Genomic DNA, 21932 nt, shown 5'->3' with positions numbered 1-21932 from the left:
TCAGTGAAAGTCTCTTCCTCTTATGGGTTTGTTACAAAGCTTGGTGCGACCAGCTGGTCTTGAGGCCCAATCACAAGGTTGTAGACCACAGCCAAAGCAGTCCGCTCCAGTCCATAAGGCCAAAGCTGCCTTGATCTGGCCAGATGAGCTGGCCAAGAAAAATACCAGCAGACAATCCTTTTCATGCTCGACTTAAGCGCAAACATTCTCACAATCTCCGTTCCTCTTATTAGAGAGAGCTGAGCCTGAGTCTGCACTCATTAATGCTGTTATTGTTCGGAGATTAAGTCGATTAGGAAAGGGCCTTCCAGCTTCTGGCCTGAACTACTGTTGTTTACCTGACAACTAAACAGTAAACATCTCATATAAACACTGTATTAAACCTACCTTGTTAGAAAATCATTTTAAAATGATGCTTGCGATTTTTGTGCTTTGACTTTCAGCACAGACGCCATGTTAAATGTGAGACTTCTTATTTCAGCAAACTCAGGACGTTCTGCCTGCCTAATTTTCAGCTTCACCTTAATTACTGCTTTCCTTTTAAGATTTAGGTCAGATGAGGAATGTCGTCTGATCTCACAAGAGCTGAGCAGTCTTCAGCCAAATAACTCGTGACTCCATTGTTAACCACTCCACCTTTGTGGAACATGAAGCTTTTCCACCACTCCGGGCAGGCAGCAGAAATAAGATTAGTGGTGTTCATATAGGCTGGTTTTATGGGAAGCATAGGTACTGGTTTTAAATGGACTTCCAGAGTCCTGTGCACTGCTAGTACAGCTATGCTGCTTAAACAATGTTCCTACTGAAAATGGTAAACCTGTGTTTGGGAATATATCAGGTGTGTGTAAATCCTGATGGTGTATGAATGTAGTACTTGCAGTATGATTGATCAATGCTGCCCTCCTGTGGCCATTTGACAATACAACAGTCTCAATAACATTAACAGTAATGCTTCAAAACTATAGAAGTAGAAATGAAAATTATGTTTTTGGCTCTGATGATAGAACATAAAGATACAAACTCAAAAACAACCAGAAAACAACAGTCTTAAAACAAGTTACGGTTTTAATGTTTTTTTTTCCCACAAACATAATTGGCTTACAAAAAAGAACATCAAAAATAAAATTGTACCTATCTATTGCATGTCATGCTTGAAGTTCAAACTACATGCAAAAACAATAAGGACATGGATAATAATTACTGTACAAAAACTTCTGGGAAAGTTATGAGGTCAAACATTATTGAAAAAAAAAAACAAAAAAAGCACTTGTACTGAAAAAAAGAGCTGTAAAAAAGGGGGGCTTTCTTCCTACTCCAGATGGAGTCATGTGTTTGTACATAAGACTTAAACCAGAGCACAAGACTCAACACTTCAAAACCACCCAGGCAGAGAGGGCTGTGTTCAAATGCACAAAGGCAGAGAAGAGCTTCTCTGCTCTGCAAAGTGAATAAAAGCAACAAAATGGAAGCATGAGGACGAGTGTTGGAATTTAAAACACAGGCATACACTCTCTTCTATACAGTCTGAAACTCTAACAACATAAACTTATGCTTCATCGTCAATGTGGAAAACAACACAACAGCGAATGTACATAAAATCATCAAACCTTATAACCTCTTGTCAACATCTCTTAGACTGACTGGCTGTAAATGATATCTGAGGTATATGGCTTCATTTTACACATTAATTACTTAAACATTGAAAGAATGTGACTCATCAGTAAGAGGAAAGGAAGGAGGCGAAGAATCCCCTGACTACCTTCAACCAAAGATATGCTGGAGAAAAAGAGGGAAATTTTCGCAGCTTATTTCCAAATGAAGAGCAGAAAGTCAGGTGCCAGCAATACTTTCCTATACTTACAATATATTTGAAGATTGGACATACTGGACATGAGAGGAGGGGAAGAATAAAGTTATTCTATACAAACACTCTTGTCAGGGACTGTGGAAGTGGGTGCATATTTTCTCTTTTTAAATTGAGCAACAAAAGGTTAACTATGTGTAAGCATGGATGCAAATGTGACATTTTATTGTAATAAAAGTCAAACACTGTCCCTTTGGTTTCTGCTCCAGTGTACTAAATTTATTACAAAACATGAGTATTGCAAGATTTCAGGTCCCTCATTTCCACACGTTCAATGAACGGTACATAAAAAAACATAAAAATATTGAAGATGGTGGCATCTGCTGACGTCATGGGGGCTGGTGTGCATGTTTTGAACGTGGAGAATTTTCCCAGTTGGACTCATTCAGTGCTGACCTGCGTGACCTGCGCGTCAGCTGTCTGGTTGGTGGACTGGATAAACATGGGTTGGGTCAGCTCCTGTCCTGCTGGCATCGTCACCTGTTGTATCTGATACAATTGCTGAGAAACAGAGAAAAGGTTGAAGGCTTGTGCTTGTTGTTAAACGATAATGTGATCACACGTGTTGTTAGACTGCCGTGAAGTTGTTTAGGTTGTTACTAGACAGCATCTTTACTATGAGTTTACTTATAATTTTATCATCTTTCTCTAATGCTGACTTGCTGGACAATGTAGCGTAGGGCTCTATCAATGATCTAGGCTGGAATAATTTATCTCTTTCTGAGTTTCTTGGTTTAATAATTGTTATTCAAAATATTAATGTCAGCTGTTAAAATGAGAAATTTTAACACAGCTAATACAACACACAAAAAACATGGTACTAGATGACAAATCTGTCCATTACCTGTCCATCAGTAAACTGGTTGAATTGCTGCTGCCCTTGTTGCACCTCAGTCTGTGTAATCTGAAAACAAAAAAACAGCTCATTCGCACAATGTGTTTTGACTTTATCATGGCTCGTGCATATAAAACATCCTGTCACCTTTACAGAATGTTAGCAAGTACATCTGCTGTAGTGATTACCTGCTGGGTGTTTGCAAGAGTCTGAATCTGTCCCTGGACCACTTGTGCTCCAGATACAGGCTGGGCTAGACGGATGTATTGTAGCTGGCCTGTATTTAGTTGCACCTACAACCGACCAACACAAGGGGGAGACAGACTTTGGTTTAGAGGAAAGGTCATTTGAACACAGAGGACACAGCCATTTTCCTCCTCTGGACAATACAGAAAACTTCCCCCTGGTGGATTGTTAATTGCCTAAAATTTATGGTTCAAGATGGAAAATTCGTGCCACCAAAAAAAAAAGTCTTTTGGAGACTTTTTCTCTTATCTCCAGCTTGCTGCTTCTTGTCTCAATCGCCTAATGTGTGTTCCTTGTCCTTTTCCAGCCTGGTATAACCTCTTACCGGGATTTGCTGGATCTCTCCGGTGTTGGTGATGATCTGCTGCATGACCTGCATAGTCTGGCCTTGGGCCTGAGCGGTTTGAGCTTGACCCTGGGCTGCAGCAGCCTGGACAATCTGCACCTGCTGGCCCTCACCCACCTGCATCGCGACAGGTGCACTCTAATGGAGAACGGGAGAAGAAGAAACAAAGAAAAGAAAAAAACAAAGACAGACAACACAAATTAATTAGTGCCAGCTGGAAATAACTGAAGTCCCTGCAGTACGGTTTTAACCCTAGGATGCAAAGCTGAGGCATCCTTAAATTTTAAAAGCCTGTTAAAAGATCATCAAGCAGGAATAAAAGACATGGCGACATGAGGTGACAACACAAGCTTCAAATCCTCTCTCTCTCTTTTCTGTCTGTCACATTATCTAACAGAGGCCATCTGATCTCACGCTGTAGTCGTCCCTGCAGACCTCAGTCACCAGAGCAGGACAAGGCTGCGGCACCAAGTTGTGGTCTCCAAGTGTGTGGTTAGTAAACATATAAAAGTTATGTGTTTACCGTGATGGGTGTGCCTTGTGATTGCACCTGCACTTGCTGTAACTGCTGCATGGTGGCACCTTGCAACATCTGATGGCCAACAGAACAGAATGAGAAAATGAGAGAAAGAAACACAGTGAGAAAGCAGCGACTGCAACAGCTCAGAGCATAAATGTAAGCATGAGTATGCAGAGAAAGCTTGAGCATTAGATAGAATGACAAAGACATCAAGCAGCAAATTTAATTTGAGCATGTTTATGAAGAAAAGACTAAATCTGGGAATGAAGTAAAACTGGGAAAACAATTTAAGAAAGCCCAAGTGTAATGATAACAAAAGAGAAAAAAGTCAGTCTAAACTGGTTTGACATCAAAGCTACTCTCCAGTTTGCTGGTGAGAGGTATTTCTACTAAAAAAAATGCAAGTGAAAAAGGAATTACAGCACATCATCCAAATGTCTGCTGTAAAAACTTTCAGCAGGTTATGTGTGTGCCATGAAACAGAACAATTTACTCAACTTCAGGGAAGTAACTCCTACTCAGGGTTGCGTATTTTGGGATCAGGTGATGTATCAAGTCCCTGAACGCTCTATGCCTGAGAGCAGAAACTGGCTGTCCACTCAGTGTCAGAAATGTTAATGACTTTCCTCATCCTGGCTTTACTTTGTTCAGTCCGAACACCCGTTAAAGATCCCAGAGATTGCTCATTGGTTTGACATGGTAAAAAAAAAGGCCTATTTGCACCTTATAGATGTCCTATAATTGTGAGCTTTGGTTCATCCTGGCTCACAGTTTAAAATTTCCACATCAAAGATGTGCCTGTGTGGAAATGTCTGCAGCTACTATGTTGCCGTCTGCATGATGATCAAGAAAAAACTGCATTGCTTAAAGCCTGATCTGCCAGTCACCGGTGATAATCAGTCCAGCTGAAAATCATCTGATTCTAACCCCCAGCTGAGCAAGGGTTTCCTTTTTAAAATAGTCTTACACTACAGTTACATTTAGTGCAGCTAAAGAAGAGTTCCCAAAGATTTTACAAATACTTCTGTCTGATATTATACTAAGAAAATAATTGATATCGAGCAACAAATAGTGAGCATTGTCAAACAGAAATAATGGCTATGAAATGGCTTCCCATTTAACTCCTCATTCTACAGGACTTGCTGCTAACTCTGCACAACTTAACCAGCTTTTTTTAACACCAAAGCAGAAGGGATGACATAATCACAATACACTTAGGAGAGATGGTGGAGATGTAAAGGTACTGAAAGATGCTAGGTTATGTTGGCTTTACTTTTAACATGAATGAGAGGAGAAATATTCAAATGTAATGACACTAAGAAATTTAGTGAGGAAGATATCTCTCATTTGGAGAACAATCTGACATGAAGAATAACATTTTGTATTTGACTGTGCTGCTGAGTTAATGACCCAACGATGGAGTCTACATAGGGCGAGTGTCAAAGTGTGACTAGGGACTGCAGCAGTAGCAAGATAGTGAATCACACCAGTTCTAAACAAGTATGACAGCTCAGCTAAAGGCAGTCTGCTGAAACAGCATGAAGCCCCACAGCAGCACAGCTACACAACATGCAGAGACCAAACCAGAGAGGAAGAGTGCAGGAAAAAGTAGCAGGAATGAATTATTAGAACGAGAGACGGCTCGATGATGTCGGCAACCATGAATGTTTGGCAAAAAACTATAACCCTGAGGAGGAATGCACACTTGCCAAACATCTGAGTGAGAAACTGTGTGTGTGTGTGTGTGTGTGTTCTAGGGACGGGCCTCTACATAAAAAACAAACATTGATTTTTTTTCTTCTTCTTCTTTTTCAGCTTGTTTTTGTATTGCTGAGAAGAACACTTCTGGGAATCTCACACAAGGAAAGAAACATGACCGTTCTTCAAGTTTAAGAGAACATTTTCTTGCATTGTCTTTCAACTTTATGGCAACACATATCCTGCAACCAGGACTGTACAAACTCCACCATGATTCTGTCTTTGTAGAGCTGTACAATTAATTAATAACACAAGCAAAATCCCTTCAAGTGGCTTTTACCATTCAACATAAACAAATAAGCGAGAAACCAGACAGTGTTCAGTTTGAGTGAAGATCGAATGTTCCTGCTGTAGGACTGCAGTGTGCACATGTATGCTTGCACACTATCTTAGGACAGACAAAAACACAACAACAAAACATATTCAAACATAGCTTGTGGGGTATGTTGGGACTTGGGTGCCATAGTGGGGGTATCTGGAGTGCCCTTGTCTGCACTGTATTACTATTATTAATATTATCAATATTACTGTGTTGACTTTACTATATCTTAATTAACAATATCTAAATTGGATTTTTTTTTATCTTTTTTTTGTATTTTGCTTTTCTTTTCTATTTTCTGTATATGGACTGTATGTGTGTATGTCATTTATTATATGCATCGTTCTTACACTTTCAATCATTTGCTTACCCACTCCTCTTTCTTTCTTCTGTATGTTAGTGTAACATATATCTCCTCACCCTGTGGCCATTTTTGTAAAATGTGGAGGCCCTTTGTTGATCATCTCAGTGTGAACATGTCTTGCTAACTTGATCAGAACATTTCTCTGAGGTTTCCTAGGAGACTGAGATTTTCTTCATTGTATTCCACGTGTAATATTTATGTTGGTTGTAAAGAAGTTTTCAAATAAATCAATAAAAACTAAACACACAAGAAAAACCAGAGCACCTGTCCTTGCTGTGGCTGTGTGATGATGATCTGTCCGGGTTGGATGGTTGTGGCCGTCTGTGCACCAGGCTGCTGACCCTGCTGTGCACCTTGCACCTGTACGGCACCAGGCTGTTGAGCCAAGGTGAAATAGTACTGCACGGGTTCTGCTGGAGCTACTGACTGACGCATCTCCTCCTAAAGGTGTGACACACACACACACACACACACACACACACACACATGTATTAGAGGCTTATCAGTCTTTTACATCTCCATGAATTATTTTTGCAGGTGTAATGGTAGAGGAGAGCAGGTCTGATAAATAACTGATGGGATGTGGCTGGGGTAGAGTAACGTAATCTGGATGTCAGATCCAGGACAACCATACCGGCCAATAACAAACTCTAAACTAAAAGCTGCAACCAGAACCATGTGTTACCCTTATGTGAGTATAATGAAACTAAATTATTTAATTAACACTACAATTATTAATTTATTTGTGGATATGCTGTTCTAAGATCAGCTACAAAAAAATGCAACATCAGAGTTTGTTGGTACTGCTCAGCAGATTAGATGCTTGCTGGGATGGCTGCTTGTATCCGGATCTTACCATTATCAAGTACTGGTAAACACTGACCTGCATCATTCTGTTTTATAAGTGACTAATGAGCAGGGCTTCATCTTGATGATGTTTCTCCATCACCAGAAGAGTAAACACCCCTCTCCCAGCTCCATGACAACACAGCTGAGAGTGTAGGATGTTTACATGCCTGGAGACAGTCTACTTGATAATAAATTTTAAATGTCTCAACACTCCATCTGGTACAGTAAGTTGTTATACAGTCAATCAACTGTCTGCTTCAACATTTCATGCTTTCTTTCATTATTTTTGCTGATTTAGATCCTGTTAGGAAGCATCAATTTGACATGTAGAAGTACAAGTAACAATTAGTTATATTGCTTGGGTTACTGTTGGCTGTCTGTGGCAATAAGATGCTGCAAACATCCGACTGAAAGCCCTCGCTGTCAAAACCCCAGCTTCCAGTCAAGGATGTTTACAGCACCTCCACATTGCCAACAAAGGAAGTAGAGTAGCTGAGATGACCACCTAAACAATCAGCTCTTTATACCACACAAACTTTTAAATGTAAAAAGTCAAACTCAAAACTGTTTCCATTAACTGTGTACGTGTTACAGCTAAAAGAAGACGACTGAAGACAGCATCTGCTTCCCTACCTGTCGTTTAGGCGGCTTCAAGTCGTCCCTGGGCACAATGTCAATCAAGAAGTCAAACTGGTCGAACTTTGTTATCGCCATGGCAATGTCATTCCTCTGTTAAAACAAGACACAAAAGGTCAGACCTTAATTATTCTAATTTTATAAATATAGCTATCTATATATAAACATGGCTTGAGGTTTTAGGTCAACCCCTCCCCACCAAAATAGCCACACAAGAGGGTACAGTGAGATTCAAGTATAGTTCCCAGTAACAGTAAAACAGCTGTTTGCTTTAATCTTTGACCCCAGAAGAAGCAGGCTTAGGTTTAAAAGTGAATTAATCAGATTGCTGATTTATCAAAAGAGTCCATTTCAATAGAAATGCCAAATAATTTCTCATTACAGCTTCAAAGAGTGTTGGTTGATTTTATCAGCTCACTAAATTAGTAAAATTGTTTTGGGAAGTTTGGTGGATAAAACAAGCAATTTGAATACCCCATCTGGGGAAAGTGTGATGGACCTTTTTCCTCAAACGATGTGATTTCTTAATGATGAAACAATTTATTGACATGAAAAAAGATAATTGTCAAATATTTAAAAAAATAAAATAAACTGAACACAGTTAGCCTCAGAGTATATGGTTACATGAAAATTAAACAACTTTCTACTTTAACAAACAGTGAATGAAGGCAAACAGATCATAAACACACACATACACTTTCCAATCATCACTGTGAGAAATCTGTGTCTAAGATAGAGTAGAAAACAACAGGAATGACATTTTCCTCCTGGCATGGGTGCGTGCTCTGCTTCTATATGCCTTCCTATATCCACAGCAGTTTGCCGTCTCTGTGGAATTTTCCACAGGATATTGGCTGTCAGGACCCCCCCATTGTGTCCCTCCCTGTACTTCAGGCTATTTATAGTAGCTTGATTAATATCTGGTAACATCAGGTCACATCTACACTTGCTCTATTGATGAGTGTTGCTATGGTGAACCAATTGGTGTGTTCTCTTCACAATGGGATGGATGCTGCTTTTCCTCACTTGGGCAAAAGAAATATCACACATTCATCAGGTGGAGTGTTACAAATGGCTGATGCCTCATCTTTCATGTAACATGTAATTATCATGTAAAAATTCAAAGACAATAAGGTTTCTACTGAATGCATGCAGTGTAGGGTTTAAAAATCACAGGTTTACAATAAAAATCCAGTATAATTCCGAAACCTTTAATCAATTTTCCTTCGGTTCTTCTAAATGTGGTAACAAAAACATCCATGAACTGCTAATCTCTCAAAGGGTATGTGAATGGATAAAGTGGAATTAAGGAGGTTTTTATATTCTCCTCCACAGGTTTTCTCTCTTGACATTCATGTGAGACAAGCTCTTGATTTCTTATTTCTGTCCAGAGACCAAGTTATTCAACTTTAAGATCACTGAGCAAGCAAAAAAGGGCAATGGGGGAAAGTGGGTCACCACTGTCTGCTTAGCTTGATTTTTAAGTCAATGGAAAGACTAAATCTTATCAGAGAGATAGTCCTCAAGAGGCTATTGGTAAGGGGTCTATCCTTATATGAGCATGCAGACATGGGCACTGAGTAAATAGAAGACCAAAAAAAAACATCAGTGGATGCAAGGACACGGGTGAAGAGATTTTTTAAAATTCCAATTGAAAGGGTAGGTGGGTTCTTTAACTGAAGGGTGATATGTTTAGGAACTCACACATTACACAAGAAGGAAGTGAGCAAAAACAAAGATTAGGCCCCCAACACGAATGTGTATCTAACCTGCAGTGTTCGTCTCTTGTTGTCCTCAGTGTGGATCCATGCTCTGAGGGTGAGCTCCGTGATGAAGATCTGAGCAGCTTTAGCAAACAGGACGGGAGCCTCTGCACTGATCATCTGTAAGGAGCAGAGCGTTTAAAAGACTCCATAAATCCTTTTAGTTTATATGTTTGTCAGCACATCCAAAACACACAATGTGGTACTATTCTTTAAAACTTCTCAACATTTAAACTCTTCATTACAGCTGCCATTAAACAACCACTGACATCAACTTTTCACAGCAACAAAAAAATAATATTGAAATAAAAATAGAAGAAATTTTTACCTTGCTCTACTCAGTGAAAATGAGGCATAATGGACGTAAGAGTAAAGCTTAAATGTACATCTGCTGCTGCTATAACTCACCACTCGTATGTCCTGCACTCATGTGCTAAAAGCTGCTGTGTCAGGACTGACAGAAGGGTCTTTCCCTCAGATATGTTAGTGATCTCCTGATCTCTTTACTGCTTTAAGCTGCTGCGTAACTAAGAGGATAGCATAGCACTGTAGACACGATACATTCAAAGTACATACAAGCACTTTCCAAGGCTTTTTGTTAAGAGTCAAGTATGTTAAACTGGTCTAAAAGGAGGAAAATAATCACACCTCCATGAACCATAACTGTACACGGATGACAAATGTTAGGAGATGGGCTTGTTCCCTGGCATAGGGCTTGTGAACAACGGAAACAAACAACTTGACAAACTTATAAAATATTGTAATGTTTTTAATAGAACTGGAGGAACCATCTCATAGTATTATAATGACTGAGGAAAGTTCCTGATCTTTTTTATGTTTGCACTATAAGAAAAATGGCCAATCATAGCTTGCAGAACTCCATTCCTAGAGTGTATTTTGGCTCCTACCCCAGGAACTTTTTAAACAAGAGACCATCCATGTGTTATATAAATGTATCATGATATATAAGCAAAAAAACAAACAAACATGAAACTAGTTAACAAGAGTTAAACCTATACAGTAGTTGTTAAAATCCTCTAAAAGCATAGAAAAAATAATAATTTGGAAAGGCTGGACAGTGATGTCCAGGATTAAATAAGCCTACATCTGAATTATGATGCACTATTGACATGTCAACTAACTGGTGTCTGGCCATTAAAACACAAACACTCCTGTGGGACCATGACAATCTGTGGTACAAATGTAGGTAGAGAAAATACCTTGGAATGTTTCACCTGTGGTAGCTCCACGGTTCTCAAGACCCTCAGAGCGATCCTTGAACTGACTGTTCTCAATGTGCTAGTTTATTTTACTCAAAAACTAAAATATGCAGCAATTATATTTATGTATTATCTTAGACTGGGACGATATTTAGTGTTTAGATGGCAACAATTAGGAGAAAGAAGGGGATGGTGGGGGACCAATATGCAACAAAGACCCCAGATTGGGATTCTGGGCCTTCACCTTCTAGTGAGGGGTGACCTTAATGGCACAGGAGATATACACTAAACCCAGTAAGCTCCAGGAGAAAACTATATGACCTATTCTAATGCTAACACTACTAAGAACAATTCAACAACTACATATAATGGCTGCAGTGTCAGGTTTTCACAAGTAACATTAACATCTGCCAGCTTTTGATTTATTTCAGAAATTAACATTAGGTTAAAGGAAATATAATCATTGGTATCTTTTTTTTAATCACCACATACTCCTAAATAACAATGTTTTCCTTAAAACAGCTCATTGTTTAGGTTCTCTTGTTACCTTGACATCCTCATCCAACTTCATAATTTTCTTGATTCGAGCCAGAGGCAGCTCCTGCACACGGAAATCCTTCTGAAAATAACAGAAATATTGGTTATTCTTAAAGAAAATATATATAATTGAGTATTAGGAGAGCATATGAAATGCTTGAATCTTTTATATGTCTTGTCTGTATCAGCGAGTATAATGTACCATAGTCAGGTTCCTGATCTCCTCCATGACACGAGGCCAGAAGGACTGCAAGGCTTGCTGGGCATCGCTGTTTCCAGCTCCAAATGCATCTGCAGACATCTTCTACCCTGCAGTGTGGAAGAGAGGATGATGGAAGATGAGACTGGTGTAAGCAAACATCAAAATTTTTAGAAAACACAAGAGATGTGGAAATTCAGAGTCATGACAGGCCAAGGACACAACACAACGTCGGTCCAAACTAGGCCTGCACTGCCAAGAGCTCTTCCTGTGTGTCAGAACCACATATCCTATCACAGCCTATAATTATAATACACTGAAATCTACAGAGAGCCCAACAGGCTTCTATTCTTGTCCTAGTGGGATGTTGACAGACCCAAGAACCCACCACCAGACCAGCTGCATGCTCCCTGGTTATGAATGGCTCTGTCACCTTCAGCACTCAACTACAGCTCCTCTACAAATACAAGCATTTCATGTGCAATTAAATGCAGCTGGTGACTTTGGCAATGATGACGCCATCACAGAGGCAAGTGTTTGTGGCATAGAAAAACAACTTCATGATAAACTGACAACTTTCAAACACACTCACAAACAAAGAAAAAGTCGTAAAGAGACATTTAAGTACTGCAAGCACTTGTTTGTAGATATAAAGCCTGCGCCTCAACAAGGGGGCTGACGGTTTGAAAGAGGATCCAGCAGGTTACTATGGCATTCCAGGAATCTGGTGGGGGAATATTGGCCTGCCTGTCTGAGCATGTAGAGTTTGGAGTGTCTTGATCACACAAACTCTCTCTTTTCTCCCTACCTTTGTGAAAAGATTTGGCAGAAGAGGGGAGAAGAAAAAACGTTGGGGGGAGGAAACAAGAGATGAGTGTGTGGAGCTACTCAAGAGAGACGAGATACATTTGTATGTGCTGCTAAAGGGAGGGGTAGTGCCTTGTCCATTTCAGTATTAATCCAGCACTAAGACAAAGAGCCACAGGCTTTAACTGGGGAGGTAAGAGACAGACAGGGCCACAGACAGACTGCTGTGCAAAACAGCTATGTGGGTCAAACTAGACAGAAAAAGAGAGACATAGAAGAGAGAAAGCGAGACATGACACTACAAAGAAAAAGTGTTACGAGAAGGGGGGCCTCCACTTTACCTTCCCTTTCTTTTCTCACTTTGGGCCAACAAGATTGAATGGCTCCATCTCTGATCTAGCTGACAGACCATTACTATACAAAAGAGCCTTTAAAACACTCCATCCAGTGTCTCCCCTGCTAGGTTCTTTTGCAGCTTCATGGTATGGGACTGTTTTGACCTTAGTACTGCATCAGCTCCTTTCTTCATGCCACCTAAGTGCAGCTGTAAATATTTTACATTGATAAATCACCTGATTGATTTTGGACAGGAAAGTTTGCTTCTCTGGCAGTGGTAGAAGTTACTAAATAATACAGAAGAAGGATCGCTGTGTCCTGCTCTGTCGTTCAGTTTTCGACAGACAGTAGCCTGAATCAATAAGACAGAATGGCGGACGAGAGGGGTGGCGGTGTTTATATAAATCAATCACACCGCTTGTAACTATGGCATGCCAGGCTAGTGATTGACCTTGACAGTGTCTCCCCTTCCCTGTCTGACGCTCCAGTGTCCAGTTGCATTTCAAGGTTGATTGAAAACCTGCAGTCACCAGAATAATCCCAGCATTCCATAGGACAGGGATGACTGATGGGAACTGTAGTTTTTCTTATTCAGTGCGATGGATGAACTGACCTCTGAAAGTTCTCAGTACTTCGCAGCACAAGAAGAGTAATTTGGTTCTTCCAGCTAAATGCCGTTTTTTATCAACAGTATCACCAAATAATCTTGTGATAATTGTGAACTGGACAGTATTGTGTATCTGTTTGTGTATTGTCTGTCAGCTTTTGTGGCTATCTCCAGCTGGTAGCCTGATAAGAAACAATAAAGGGGCAATTCGTTTAACATTACAGTCAACCATCAGGCTGCTAACCCTGATAAAGGTTTGGTACAAAAAAACAGTCCCGTGCCTAGCACCTTCTTCTGCACTTCACACGGTTTAAACTCCTGACTATACTTTCAAAGCACTCTGAGGTTAAAGCTGTAATTAAATCTAACTTACACCTACCCACCCACTCTTTTCTGTAACCTCATGACCTTGAATGTAAATACTCAGCCACATACTAACCACAGAGGTAGCAGGAGGAGGGCAGACAGAGGGGAAGTCAAGTCAAAGTGAGAAGAGACGAGTAAGCAAGTGTGACAAGAGGCGGGTTGAAGCGTGAGAGGGGAAAGAAAAAAAAAAGAAAAAAACATTTGAGAGAAGTAGGGGGCTAAGTATCAACATGTCTTTGAGTATTCCTCCTACAGCTAGCTAGTGTGTTTCACCTACAGTATACCATTATTAGCATATTTCCAAATGCTTTGCATCAATGGAAAGCTTGTGTGGGAGCTTATCAATGTCTCATACACAAGTACAAAACACATTGTGTTTTGCTGATTTCTATGGTCTGGATCTAGCTTTGCAATCCAAACATGCTGAGCAGGGCTATCTAGTGCAGAAAGAATTTTTTAACTCCCTAAAAGCTAATATCTTACTTTTTTCTGCAGGAAAGAACGCTATTGGTCTCTGCATTTCAGGCTTCTCATCCATATTACAATCTTGAATACAGATTTTTTTTTAAGCTTATAAGACTTCAGTTATGTAACTCAACTTCATTTATGTAATGTAAACCTTTTGTAAAACTATATGTATTGTAAATCTCTAGTGTCCACAAAGTACACAAGTTTCATTAAATGAGAACTTGCTGTTCTTGAAAGGTCTTTATTCCACTTTTCTGTACTGTACAATGAACCTTACAAGCTCATTTTCTCTGTGCTGTTCTAAGCTGCTACTGTAAGCTATATTAGGATATGAAGTGCTGTGCTTCTCTCCTCTTCCCTGCAGCATTGTTGTCCTTCATCAGGTCAGAGGGACAGAAAAATAATGGTGTTGGGTTTCCTATAAACTCTGCTCAATATTGGTGTCTTTTAAAGACAAATATTTGTGCTTTAACAATTTCATCCAGCACAGAACCCCCTCCCTTTGTTAGGGCAAGAGTTCTCTTCTTGCCTCTTCTTCATAACTTCCCATCACATGGTTATGTGCTTCTCTCTTCCTCTTACTTTCACCTGATCGCCCTCTTCCAACCTTTCAGAGAAAGTCGATGCTGCTCCGCTTGCAGCAGCTGAATCAGCGCTAATGTTGTTCTGCCGGCCCAGTCCTGCATCTCTCCTTTTTCCAGCTCATCCTAATCTCCCTCCCCCCCTTTCATTTTCTGGCACGTCACATCAACTGGCCACTCATGGCATCATTTGCGACTCATTTAAACTCTGACATCACACAATTTTACACGAGCCTTCTATTCCTGACTAATAAACCTGATAGGACTTTGGTTTAGCGAATGAAGCAGAGCATTTCTTCTTTCAGATTTGTGAAAGGGAACAGAAAGATACAACTTTATCAGCACTGTCATGCACAGAGGCATCACTCGGTGTTTTGCAGTGTATTTCCATCTTACTGACCCGATGAATGATGAAAACCTAAATCTTGATCAGTGTGGTCAAAAGGCCAGGAAATGATGGAATTTAAAACAACCATCGGGCCCATTAGAGGCTAAAGAGTAAACTTTTTTTTCTGTGTTAAAGTATCACTACTCTGTCACAATGGTGACAAACTCTTCTCAAGTGGATTTGACCCATTGAAATACATATAAAGAAGCATTAAATGTACTCAATTCATGTGTAAATATGCCGCAGGTAAGGCAACTGTTCAGATTATTCAAACCAAGGGCACAATTTTAAGTTTTATTTTTAGTTCTGCATTTCAATTTTTAGTAAACATTACACCAATAGACATATGATAACTGTTTATCCACAAATGTATATGATTCATTTCCCTCATATTGTGACTATAAAGTTACCTCCTACATCATTTCTCTTCCTGGTGACAGAGTTGCAGACAGAAATACTCAAGCTACCCACATAGACTGAGTACTACTATTTCACTGTAAATTATTAAATAACCTGAAAGACTACTTTTTTGTGTGTGTATAAAGTGATGCAAACATCTAGAAGATCATTTCTTCAATGCTATGTCTTGCGCAAGAGATCAGATCTCAATAAGTTGATGTGTCAAACTGTCACTGACTGGGCAGTTCTGAAGGTCAGTTCACAAAAGGTTGAAGTCTGTTAGGTTTTAACTAATATCCTAAGCAGAAAGACAAATGCAACTTTTATATATCACTAGTCAACTGAGAAACTACCCAATGTTTAATTTGCACTTTTTAATAAGACAGTTTTATGCTGATGGAATAAACAAGTACTAAATGTCATGTTAACATTAGTTCTGAAGCATTGCCTTAAATCAAAAGGGATGTATGCGCAAGTCATGAACTACTGAAGCAAGGTGATGACCCAAATCACAAAAAACACACAGAAACAGACTGGCATGGGCACAATATGTGGGTAAATGATCTACTCTGGTAAAAGAAAGAAAAAAAAGAGGGGGGTAGAAATTCCCAGCCAGGAATTATACATTAACTGCTCACAATATTGTCACATACGCTGGTGCACATTTGTGATTATTTAAAAATATCTATATACATATCTGGTTAGAGCAGTCAGGGTTTTAATAATGGACATGCTCAGTGTACACTGCAGCGCAACATCATCCCTTTGGCCTAGCTGGACCGAAGTAGCGAACCAAACGGCCCTGCAAACTTTGCCCTTGGTTCCGCTTCAAGCGAACTCCAGGAAGTGCTAGTCACTGATCTCCCAAGGTCATTCAACAGAGGAGAGAGAGAAACCAGAAAGGGAGGAGGGAGAAAAAGAGATGAAAGAGAGAAGGGGAGGGAGAGGGAGAGGGGGAGGATAGAAAAGGACAGGTTTTCCAACTTTCACTGCAGCACTTAAGTGACCCCAGTGGTTCGAGCTTTGTACTTTCTAAGTAGCTTAATAAAAACATTGCAGACTATACATATTAGCTGTGTTCTGCATTCCTCTTTGAATTTCACTTCCTCTCATCTTCCTCCATATGCCTATCTCTCATTGCTGACAGAGATACTGCAGGAGTCAGTCTCACATTCCTGTGACCTTCATCCAATGCTAGGCCCAGTCTCCGGCGTCAAAGTAGGCAGGGCTAAAGGTACCTGCATATCACAAGCTGGAACACAGCTGACTCCCCCTGGAAGTCGACACACCATCTTTAGTGACAGTTTACACATGTAAAAGCCCAGTGAAGGCAAAAACAAAAGAGCATACAGTGGTAGTGGTCACCTTAGTGATGAGCTGAAAGACCAGTAGGTTGGCTTGTTTTGTTTTTTGTTTTCGTTCTTCCCCTGGTGTGCCTATAGTTCAGTCTAGGGCACAAATAATATTCAAATCTCATGCAGACAGCAGCCAACCCTGGGATTTGGCAGCAAGGGCTTCAACTTAAGAGTTATTTTTAGTCTCTCTCTCTCTTTCTCTTTCCCCGACGGGACTTTGTTTTGTCAAAGGCGCCAATAGAAACTTTCAATTAGAGAGCAAAAGAGGAGAGAGTCGGAGGCAAGTGAGAGAAGAGGCATCCTCCGAAGACTCCATCAGAAGAGATCAGATCAAACTATTAGCCTCCCCTGCCCCTGAAGCTGACAGGCTGACAGTCTGTCCCATCTGGGTGTCTGGCACTGTTGGGGAGGGGGCCTGAGGGGTCCTGAGGTCACTGCAACCAGCTGCACCTCCACCCTGGGGACCTCTGACACCAACAATGTGATAACACTGCGAGTTATCTTCTCAGAGTTCTCCATATACATCAAATCTCTTTTCATTACAGATGCCTTCCTTGCTGCTCAGTTCTGCGTCACTGTATGACGCGAACATGTTAACAAGAAGGTCGGACAAAAAAGCGGGGTGTCAGGAGTGATGCACTGGAGCTAGGATATCAGGATATCAACCCCACCAAAGACAGGGAAATGCATCTGAGTACCAAGTCAGTATCTGGCAGCTATGCACTTCCAAGGAGTACATAACAGGGAAGTTTGTATACATGGCAGTCCAAAGTCAAAACAAGTGACATCCAAAAACAGACTGATTATACTTTACATTATTAGTTTGAAGATTTGGAAAAACAAACATATAAACACAGTTTTTGCACCCACATATGATTATCTAAAACCTTCAATGCTGCTATAAAGTGACAAATGAAGGGCATGGATGAGAGATACAACACCAATCAACCAAGGAGAGAACTACAGGACAGGACAGGGAGGGGGGATTGAGGAGAGTGGTAAAGGGCAGACACTTTCTCGTCATTGCAGAGAGTGATGGAGAGACATTCAAGAGTAAAAAGAGATGAACAATTAATTCCAAAACTCAGAGAAACTCAGTTGAAATCGCTCTATTTATGTGTTTTCAGTCATTAAACTTACCCCTATGTCCTTCATGGTAAACAGTCTGCCCAGTTGGAGCACGGCAGAATAGATGGAACCAGATAGCCCTGCTCAAGTCTCCTTGAGAGCAGCAGCACAGAGGTTGACAGGAAAAAACTCTAGTGCTCCTTTACTTCCTCAAGTCCCCTGATCGTATCAACACACAAAAGGCACTCTGGCTCCACTGGACGGCTTAAAAAAATCTCTAAACCCGGACACACAGTGAGGAGCAAGCACCCCCTTCTCTGCTACCCCTCCCCCTTTCTTTTTCCCTCTCTGCCTTTATACATTGCCCTGTCTCCTTCAATAGTCCCCCAATGTCCTAGACTTCTCTCCTGTTTCTCCTCTTGCAAAGTCTCCCTCAACTTGTTCACTATGCCTTTATCTGTCTTTTTACTCTGTAACCCTTCACCCTTTCCTTCGTCAGTGGCCCATGTGCTTGTCTTTGAGTTGACCCATGGACTGGTGCAGTGAAGAGGGTGAAAAAGGAACAGAAAAGCAGCAAAGCAGCAGGCAAACAGTACAGCGGCACTCCCGACTCACAGACAAAAATCTGCTGTAGCCTCCTTCCCCTTTAACATTGAAGAGTAATCAATCTAGCATGCTACATGATACTCAAACCCCGCCTCACAACCTGCTCCCACCTCCCTCTGACACATGCAACGAATACGAGGACAGGGCGCTCTTGTGCCATTGGATGCAACACACACCAATCAGCTGTGACACATCCCCTGCTCCTCCTCTTTCCTCCGCCCAACCCCCTTTTACCGACAGCCAACTTCCTGCTCTAAGTTACCTTGAGCTGCAGGATAGGGGTCAGGGAAAAGAAAAGAGGAAGAGAGAGTAGAGACGAGAATAGGCTAAAAAGAGCAAATAAAGTTGTGGAAAGCTCCTCATAGAGTGTGTGAGGGCATGCTAATGTTGGCTTGCCTCGGCATCGTTTGTTCTCAAGCGATCTCTCCTTTTCCTGCTGTTGGTCGAATGAGAAAGGTTCCACGGGCTGCTCTCTGACAACTGGTCTCTGCTTATTTACAATGTCAAACTAAATGTCTCCCTCTGCCCCGCCTCCACTCTGCTGCCATAGGCAGACAGCGCAGTGATGCAGGCAGCCAGGCTTGCCCTCACTGGTTAAAAGAAGTGCCAGAATGGATGCCGCATGTTGCATCCACATGATTTAAAGTACAAAAGCATACTAGGCAGCCTCCCCGTCTCATGCGTCTACACAGTCTCACATGCACATCCACACAAATGCACATTTTGTCCTTGCTTTCTCATTTATCCTTGCTCACAGTCACAGGTACATACTGCAAGTATTTAGCCTCTAACCAGCCTACTTGTAGTAATGACATTTACTGTGCAATTTATTGTCTGCATTCATGGATTTGTTTGGAATATAAATTAGCTCAATAACACTATAAACAAATGTATGACTGTTCTGAACATTATCAATTTGATATAACATAAAAAACCTAATAAAGGTCGTCAAATTTAGGAATTAAAAAAGGAATAACAGTTGCCATGAAGCAGATCATTTAGGGCCTTTAAAAAAATAAAATAAAGGAATCAGCTGACTGGACAGCAGTTGTGGAAGATGAGGGGAGAAAGATTGCATTTGATTCTTGTTCTATTTGTGGTTAAACAAGACTTAACCGATATGGGTGAATGCTGTAAACAAAGACATTGTTGTCTTGACCCCAAAAACTATGCTCACAGCAACTTCCACAATTAAAACATAAAAAAAAAAAACACACGTCAGCAATGTCACACAATGCCCTTCTTGTTAAGTCACCACTAGTATAATGTGCATACTTTCAACGAAGAAACCTTTAGTTTAGAATACCAAAGCAGGACACTGCTGCTCATGTGTGCAACTCATGATGTTTTATGCACCACCAACTAAATCAGTTATTCCATATCAAATATGTAAACTTATTGAGAAAAGCACAGCTCAGACAGTGAAGAGTTGAGAAGCAAATGAAAAGCTGTGTTGCCTAAAGTTAACGCTGCGTATGACTGCAAATCCCTACAGTAGTGACGAAGAGGACAGGCTTAAGAGAGAGTGAAAGAGAGCAAACCTGCCCCATCAATGAAAAACTCAGGGGGGAGGGGAACCGGAAGGATGGAGAAGGACAGAGAGGAGAGTTGTTACAGGAAGGGAGGGGGTAGAACAAGTGGAGGGAGGGTGAGGGAACAAGATAGAGACTCAAGAGAAACAAAGCTAAATGTTCTCTTTTCTATTTTTGTGAGGAGCATAGGGACTAGAACAGGTACTACAGTCATCCAGTTAATGATTAAAGTGGGACTGCACAAAGATTAATCTGTCCATCATGGCTGCCATGCCAGCAGCTATTTTTTTTTTTTTGTATAGGTGCATGTTGGCTACCCAAAATGCCTCAGTAATGACACCTGGCAAGGTCACCACACAAATGAGACCTTCCCATGACCTGTGCTGCCCGTAGCAGGGACATGTTTGCTCTCACTGACACTGTTTAGAGATAAACACGTGCCAACCAGATGCTGGGTTTCATAAACACACAGAACCCTCAGGGTGGCCAAGCCAAGCCATGCATTCACTCACAAACATGCAAACACATGACCACCTGCTAAACTAAATGCTTAGCTGACTGTCTTGCACAAAGGTTATTCACATTATGCTCCACTAAAGAAGTACACATACTGCCATTTTAAATACAAGGAAAATACTTGACAAAACATACACATCATTTCTAGACCTGGTTTGAAGAATAAAATTCAATAAAAATTAAACTATTCGCCATATTTGTATGCACTGCCAACAAAGGATGGAAAAAAAACTGAAACTCTAAGGTCTTTATGTTCACAGGTGACATATGGTAGCTTGTGCAAAAAAAAATAAGATAAAGTACACATCATTTAATCATTAAACATTACATTTAAAATAACACGTCACACACAAAGGTTGAATAAATATTTGAAAATGAAATATATGAAGCAAAATAAACAGCTAAAAATTTTATATTTTATAATATTCTGAATTTTCTTTTCCTATTGAAATCTAATATATATATATATATATATATATATATATATATATACACACACACACATAATTCTTAACGGTATAGAACTTTAATGAGGCTGCTACATTATGAGCAAGTTAATGGTGAAACCAATGCTTCATCTTATGCTAACAGACCTAAGTCATTGTGTATTTATGAATTACTCTAGGACTGATTAATTAAAAAGCCCATCACAAACCGTAGTGTTTCACGTAAGCATTTCCGTTGCTAAAACATTTAAAGTCTGGCACACACACTAAGCACCACAGATGGATGGTCACTGGTAAACTTGACTTCATGATATCAATGATTAAGTTAATGTTAGCTTGTTGGAGATGCACACTGGCGACTGCAGCACATTACGAGTGACTATTCGCAGAAGGTGCGATATTAATCACTAATTGCTTACGAGTCCTACCATCATATGAAAGTTTGCAAAGCTGGGAAGAAACAGCCTAACCAATAAAGACAACGTTTGGATCTGTCCTTCAGACCAATCAAACCTCGGACTAGATTCCACCAATCAAGGTTTTTAAGGCTAAGTTCGTTCTGCAACTGACACCATTCGGGGTCCAATAGAAGTAGCCATTGAATTTCACAAGCACTGTAATGAGAGCCAAAATGGTGGACAAAAAACGCCAGTTTCCTGACCGCCGTGATCCTTTCAGCGGGCCACCAATAAGCGCCTCAGAGAGCGAGGGGGGAAATGGCGCCTATGTTCATCTTCCAAAACAATCGTCTATTGGTCAAGAACAGCAAATGAAAAGAAGGGAAGTAATTGCCTCCATTTCAGTCAGTCACGGACAAGTTTCATTTAAACACTATACGCATGAAATAAATTGAGTTTTTTTACTCACTTTCTTTAACGGATTCGAAGTGAAGTCCGGCACAGCGTATTATTTATTTTATTTAGCTAGCAAAGGGAAACAAGATGGCTGCTTACTCTAACCGGAAAGAGCTGTACGTAATGACGTAGAGGTTACGTTGCTCA

The 21932-nt window shown here is 40.5% G+C and overlaps 1 protein-coding gene across 8 annotated transcripts; it reads right to left on the bottom strand.

The window, feature by feature from the left end:
- Positions 1–1047: 1047 nt before the first annotated feature.
- On the bottom strand, positions 1048–21900 carry nfyc (nuclear transcription factor Y, gamma). 8 transcript variants are annotated; one of them, XM_042011483.1, is made up of 11 exons: positions 21799–21900; positions 11460–11566; positions 11268–11339; positions 9507–9620; positions 7735–7830; positions 6517–6693; positions 3815–3883; positions 3271–3429; positions 2888–2992; positions 2709–2768; positions 1048–2365 (listed from the first exon to the last, which is right to left on the bottom strand). In XM_042011483.1, exons 2-11 carry the CDS (start codon positions 11556–11558, stop codon positions 2246–2248), a joined length of 1071 nt encoding a protein of 356 aa, XP_041867417.1. In that variant the 5' UTR covers positions 11559–11566; positions 21799–21900; the 3' UTR covers positions 1048–2245. The 8 variants fall into 8 exon arrangements, with proteins under 8 accessions (XP_041867417.1, XP_041867421.1, XP_041867415.1 ...); XM_042011487.1 differs by having other exon boundaries at positions 11268–11336; XM_042011481.1 differs by lacking the exon at positions 21799–21900 and adding an exon at positions 18834–18934.
- Positions 21901–21932: the final 32 nt, after the last annotated feature.

The sequence above is a fragment of the Melanotaenia boesemani genome, chromosome 17, assembly GCF_017639745.1.
Source record: "Melanotaenia boesemani isolate fMelBoe1 chromosome 17, fMelBoe1.pri, whole genome shotgun sequence".
Taxonomy (NCBI): Eukaryota; Metazoa; Chordata; class Actinopteri; order Atheriniformes; family Melanotaeniidae; genus Melanotaenia; species Melanotaenia boesemani.
The sequence above is the reverse complement of the archived record's forward strand: the minus strand, read 5'-3'. Positions and strand labels throughout refer to the sequence as shown.

Bases quoted from the DNA above. Each gene is read 5' to 3' on its own strand.
- nfyc (XM_042011483.1), bottom strand. From the start codon at position 11,558: ATGTCTGCAGATGCATTTGGAGCTGGAAACAGCGATGCCCAGCAAGCC. The intron at 7,831-9,506 runs GTTAGATACACA...TTGTTTTAACAG, and splicing joins ACAAGAGACGAACACTGCAG to AGGAATGACATTGCCATGGC. The intron at 2,769-2,887 runs GTAATCACTACA...TTTTGTTTTCAG, and splicing joins CTCTTGCAAACACCCAGCAG to ATTACACAGACTGAGGTGCA.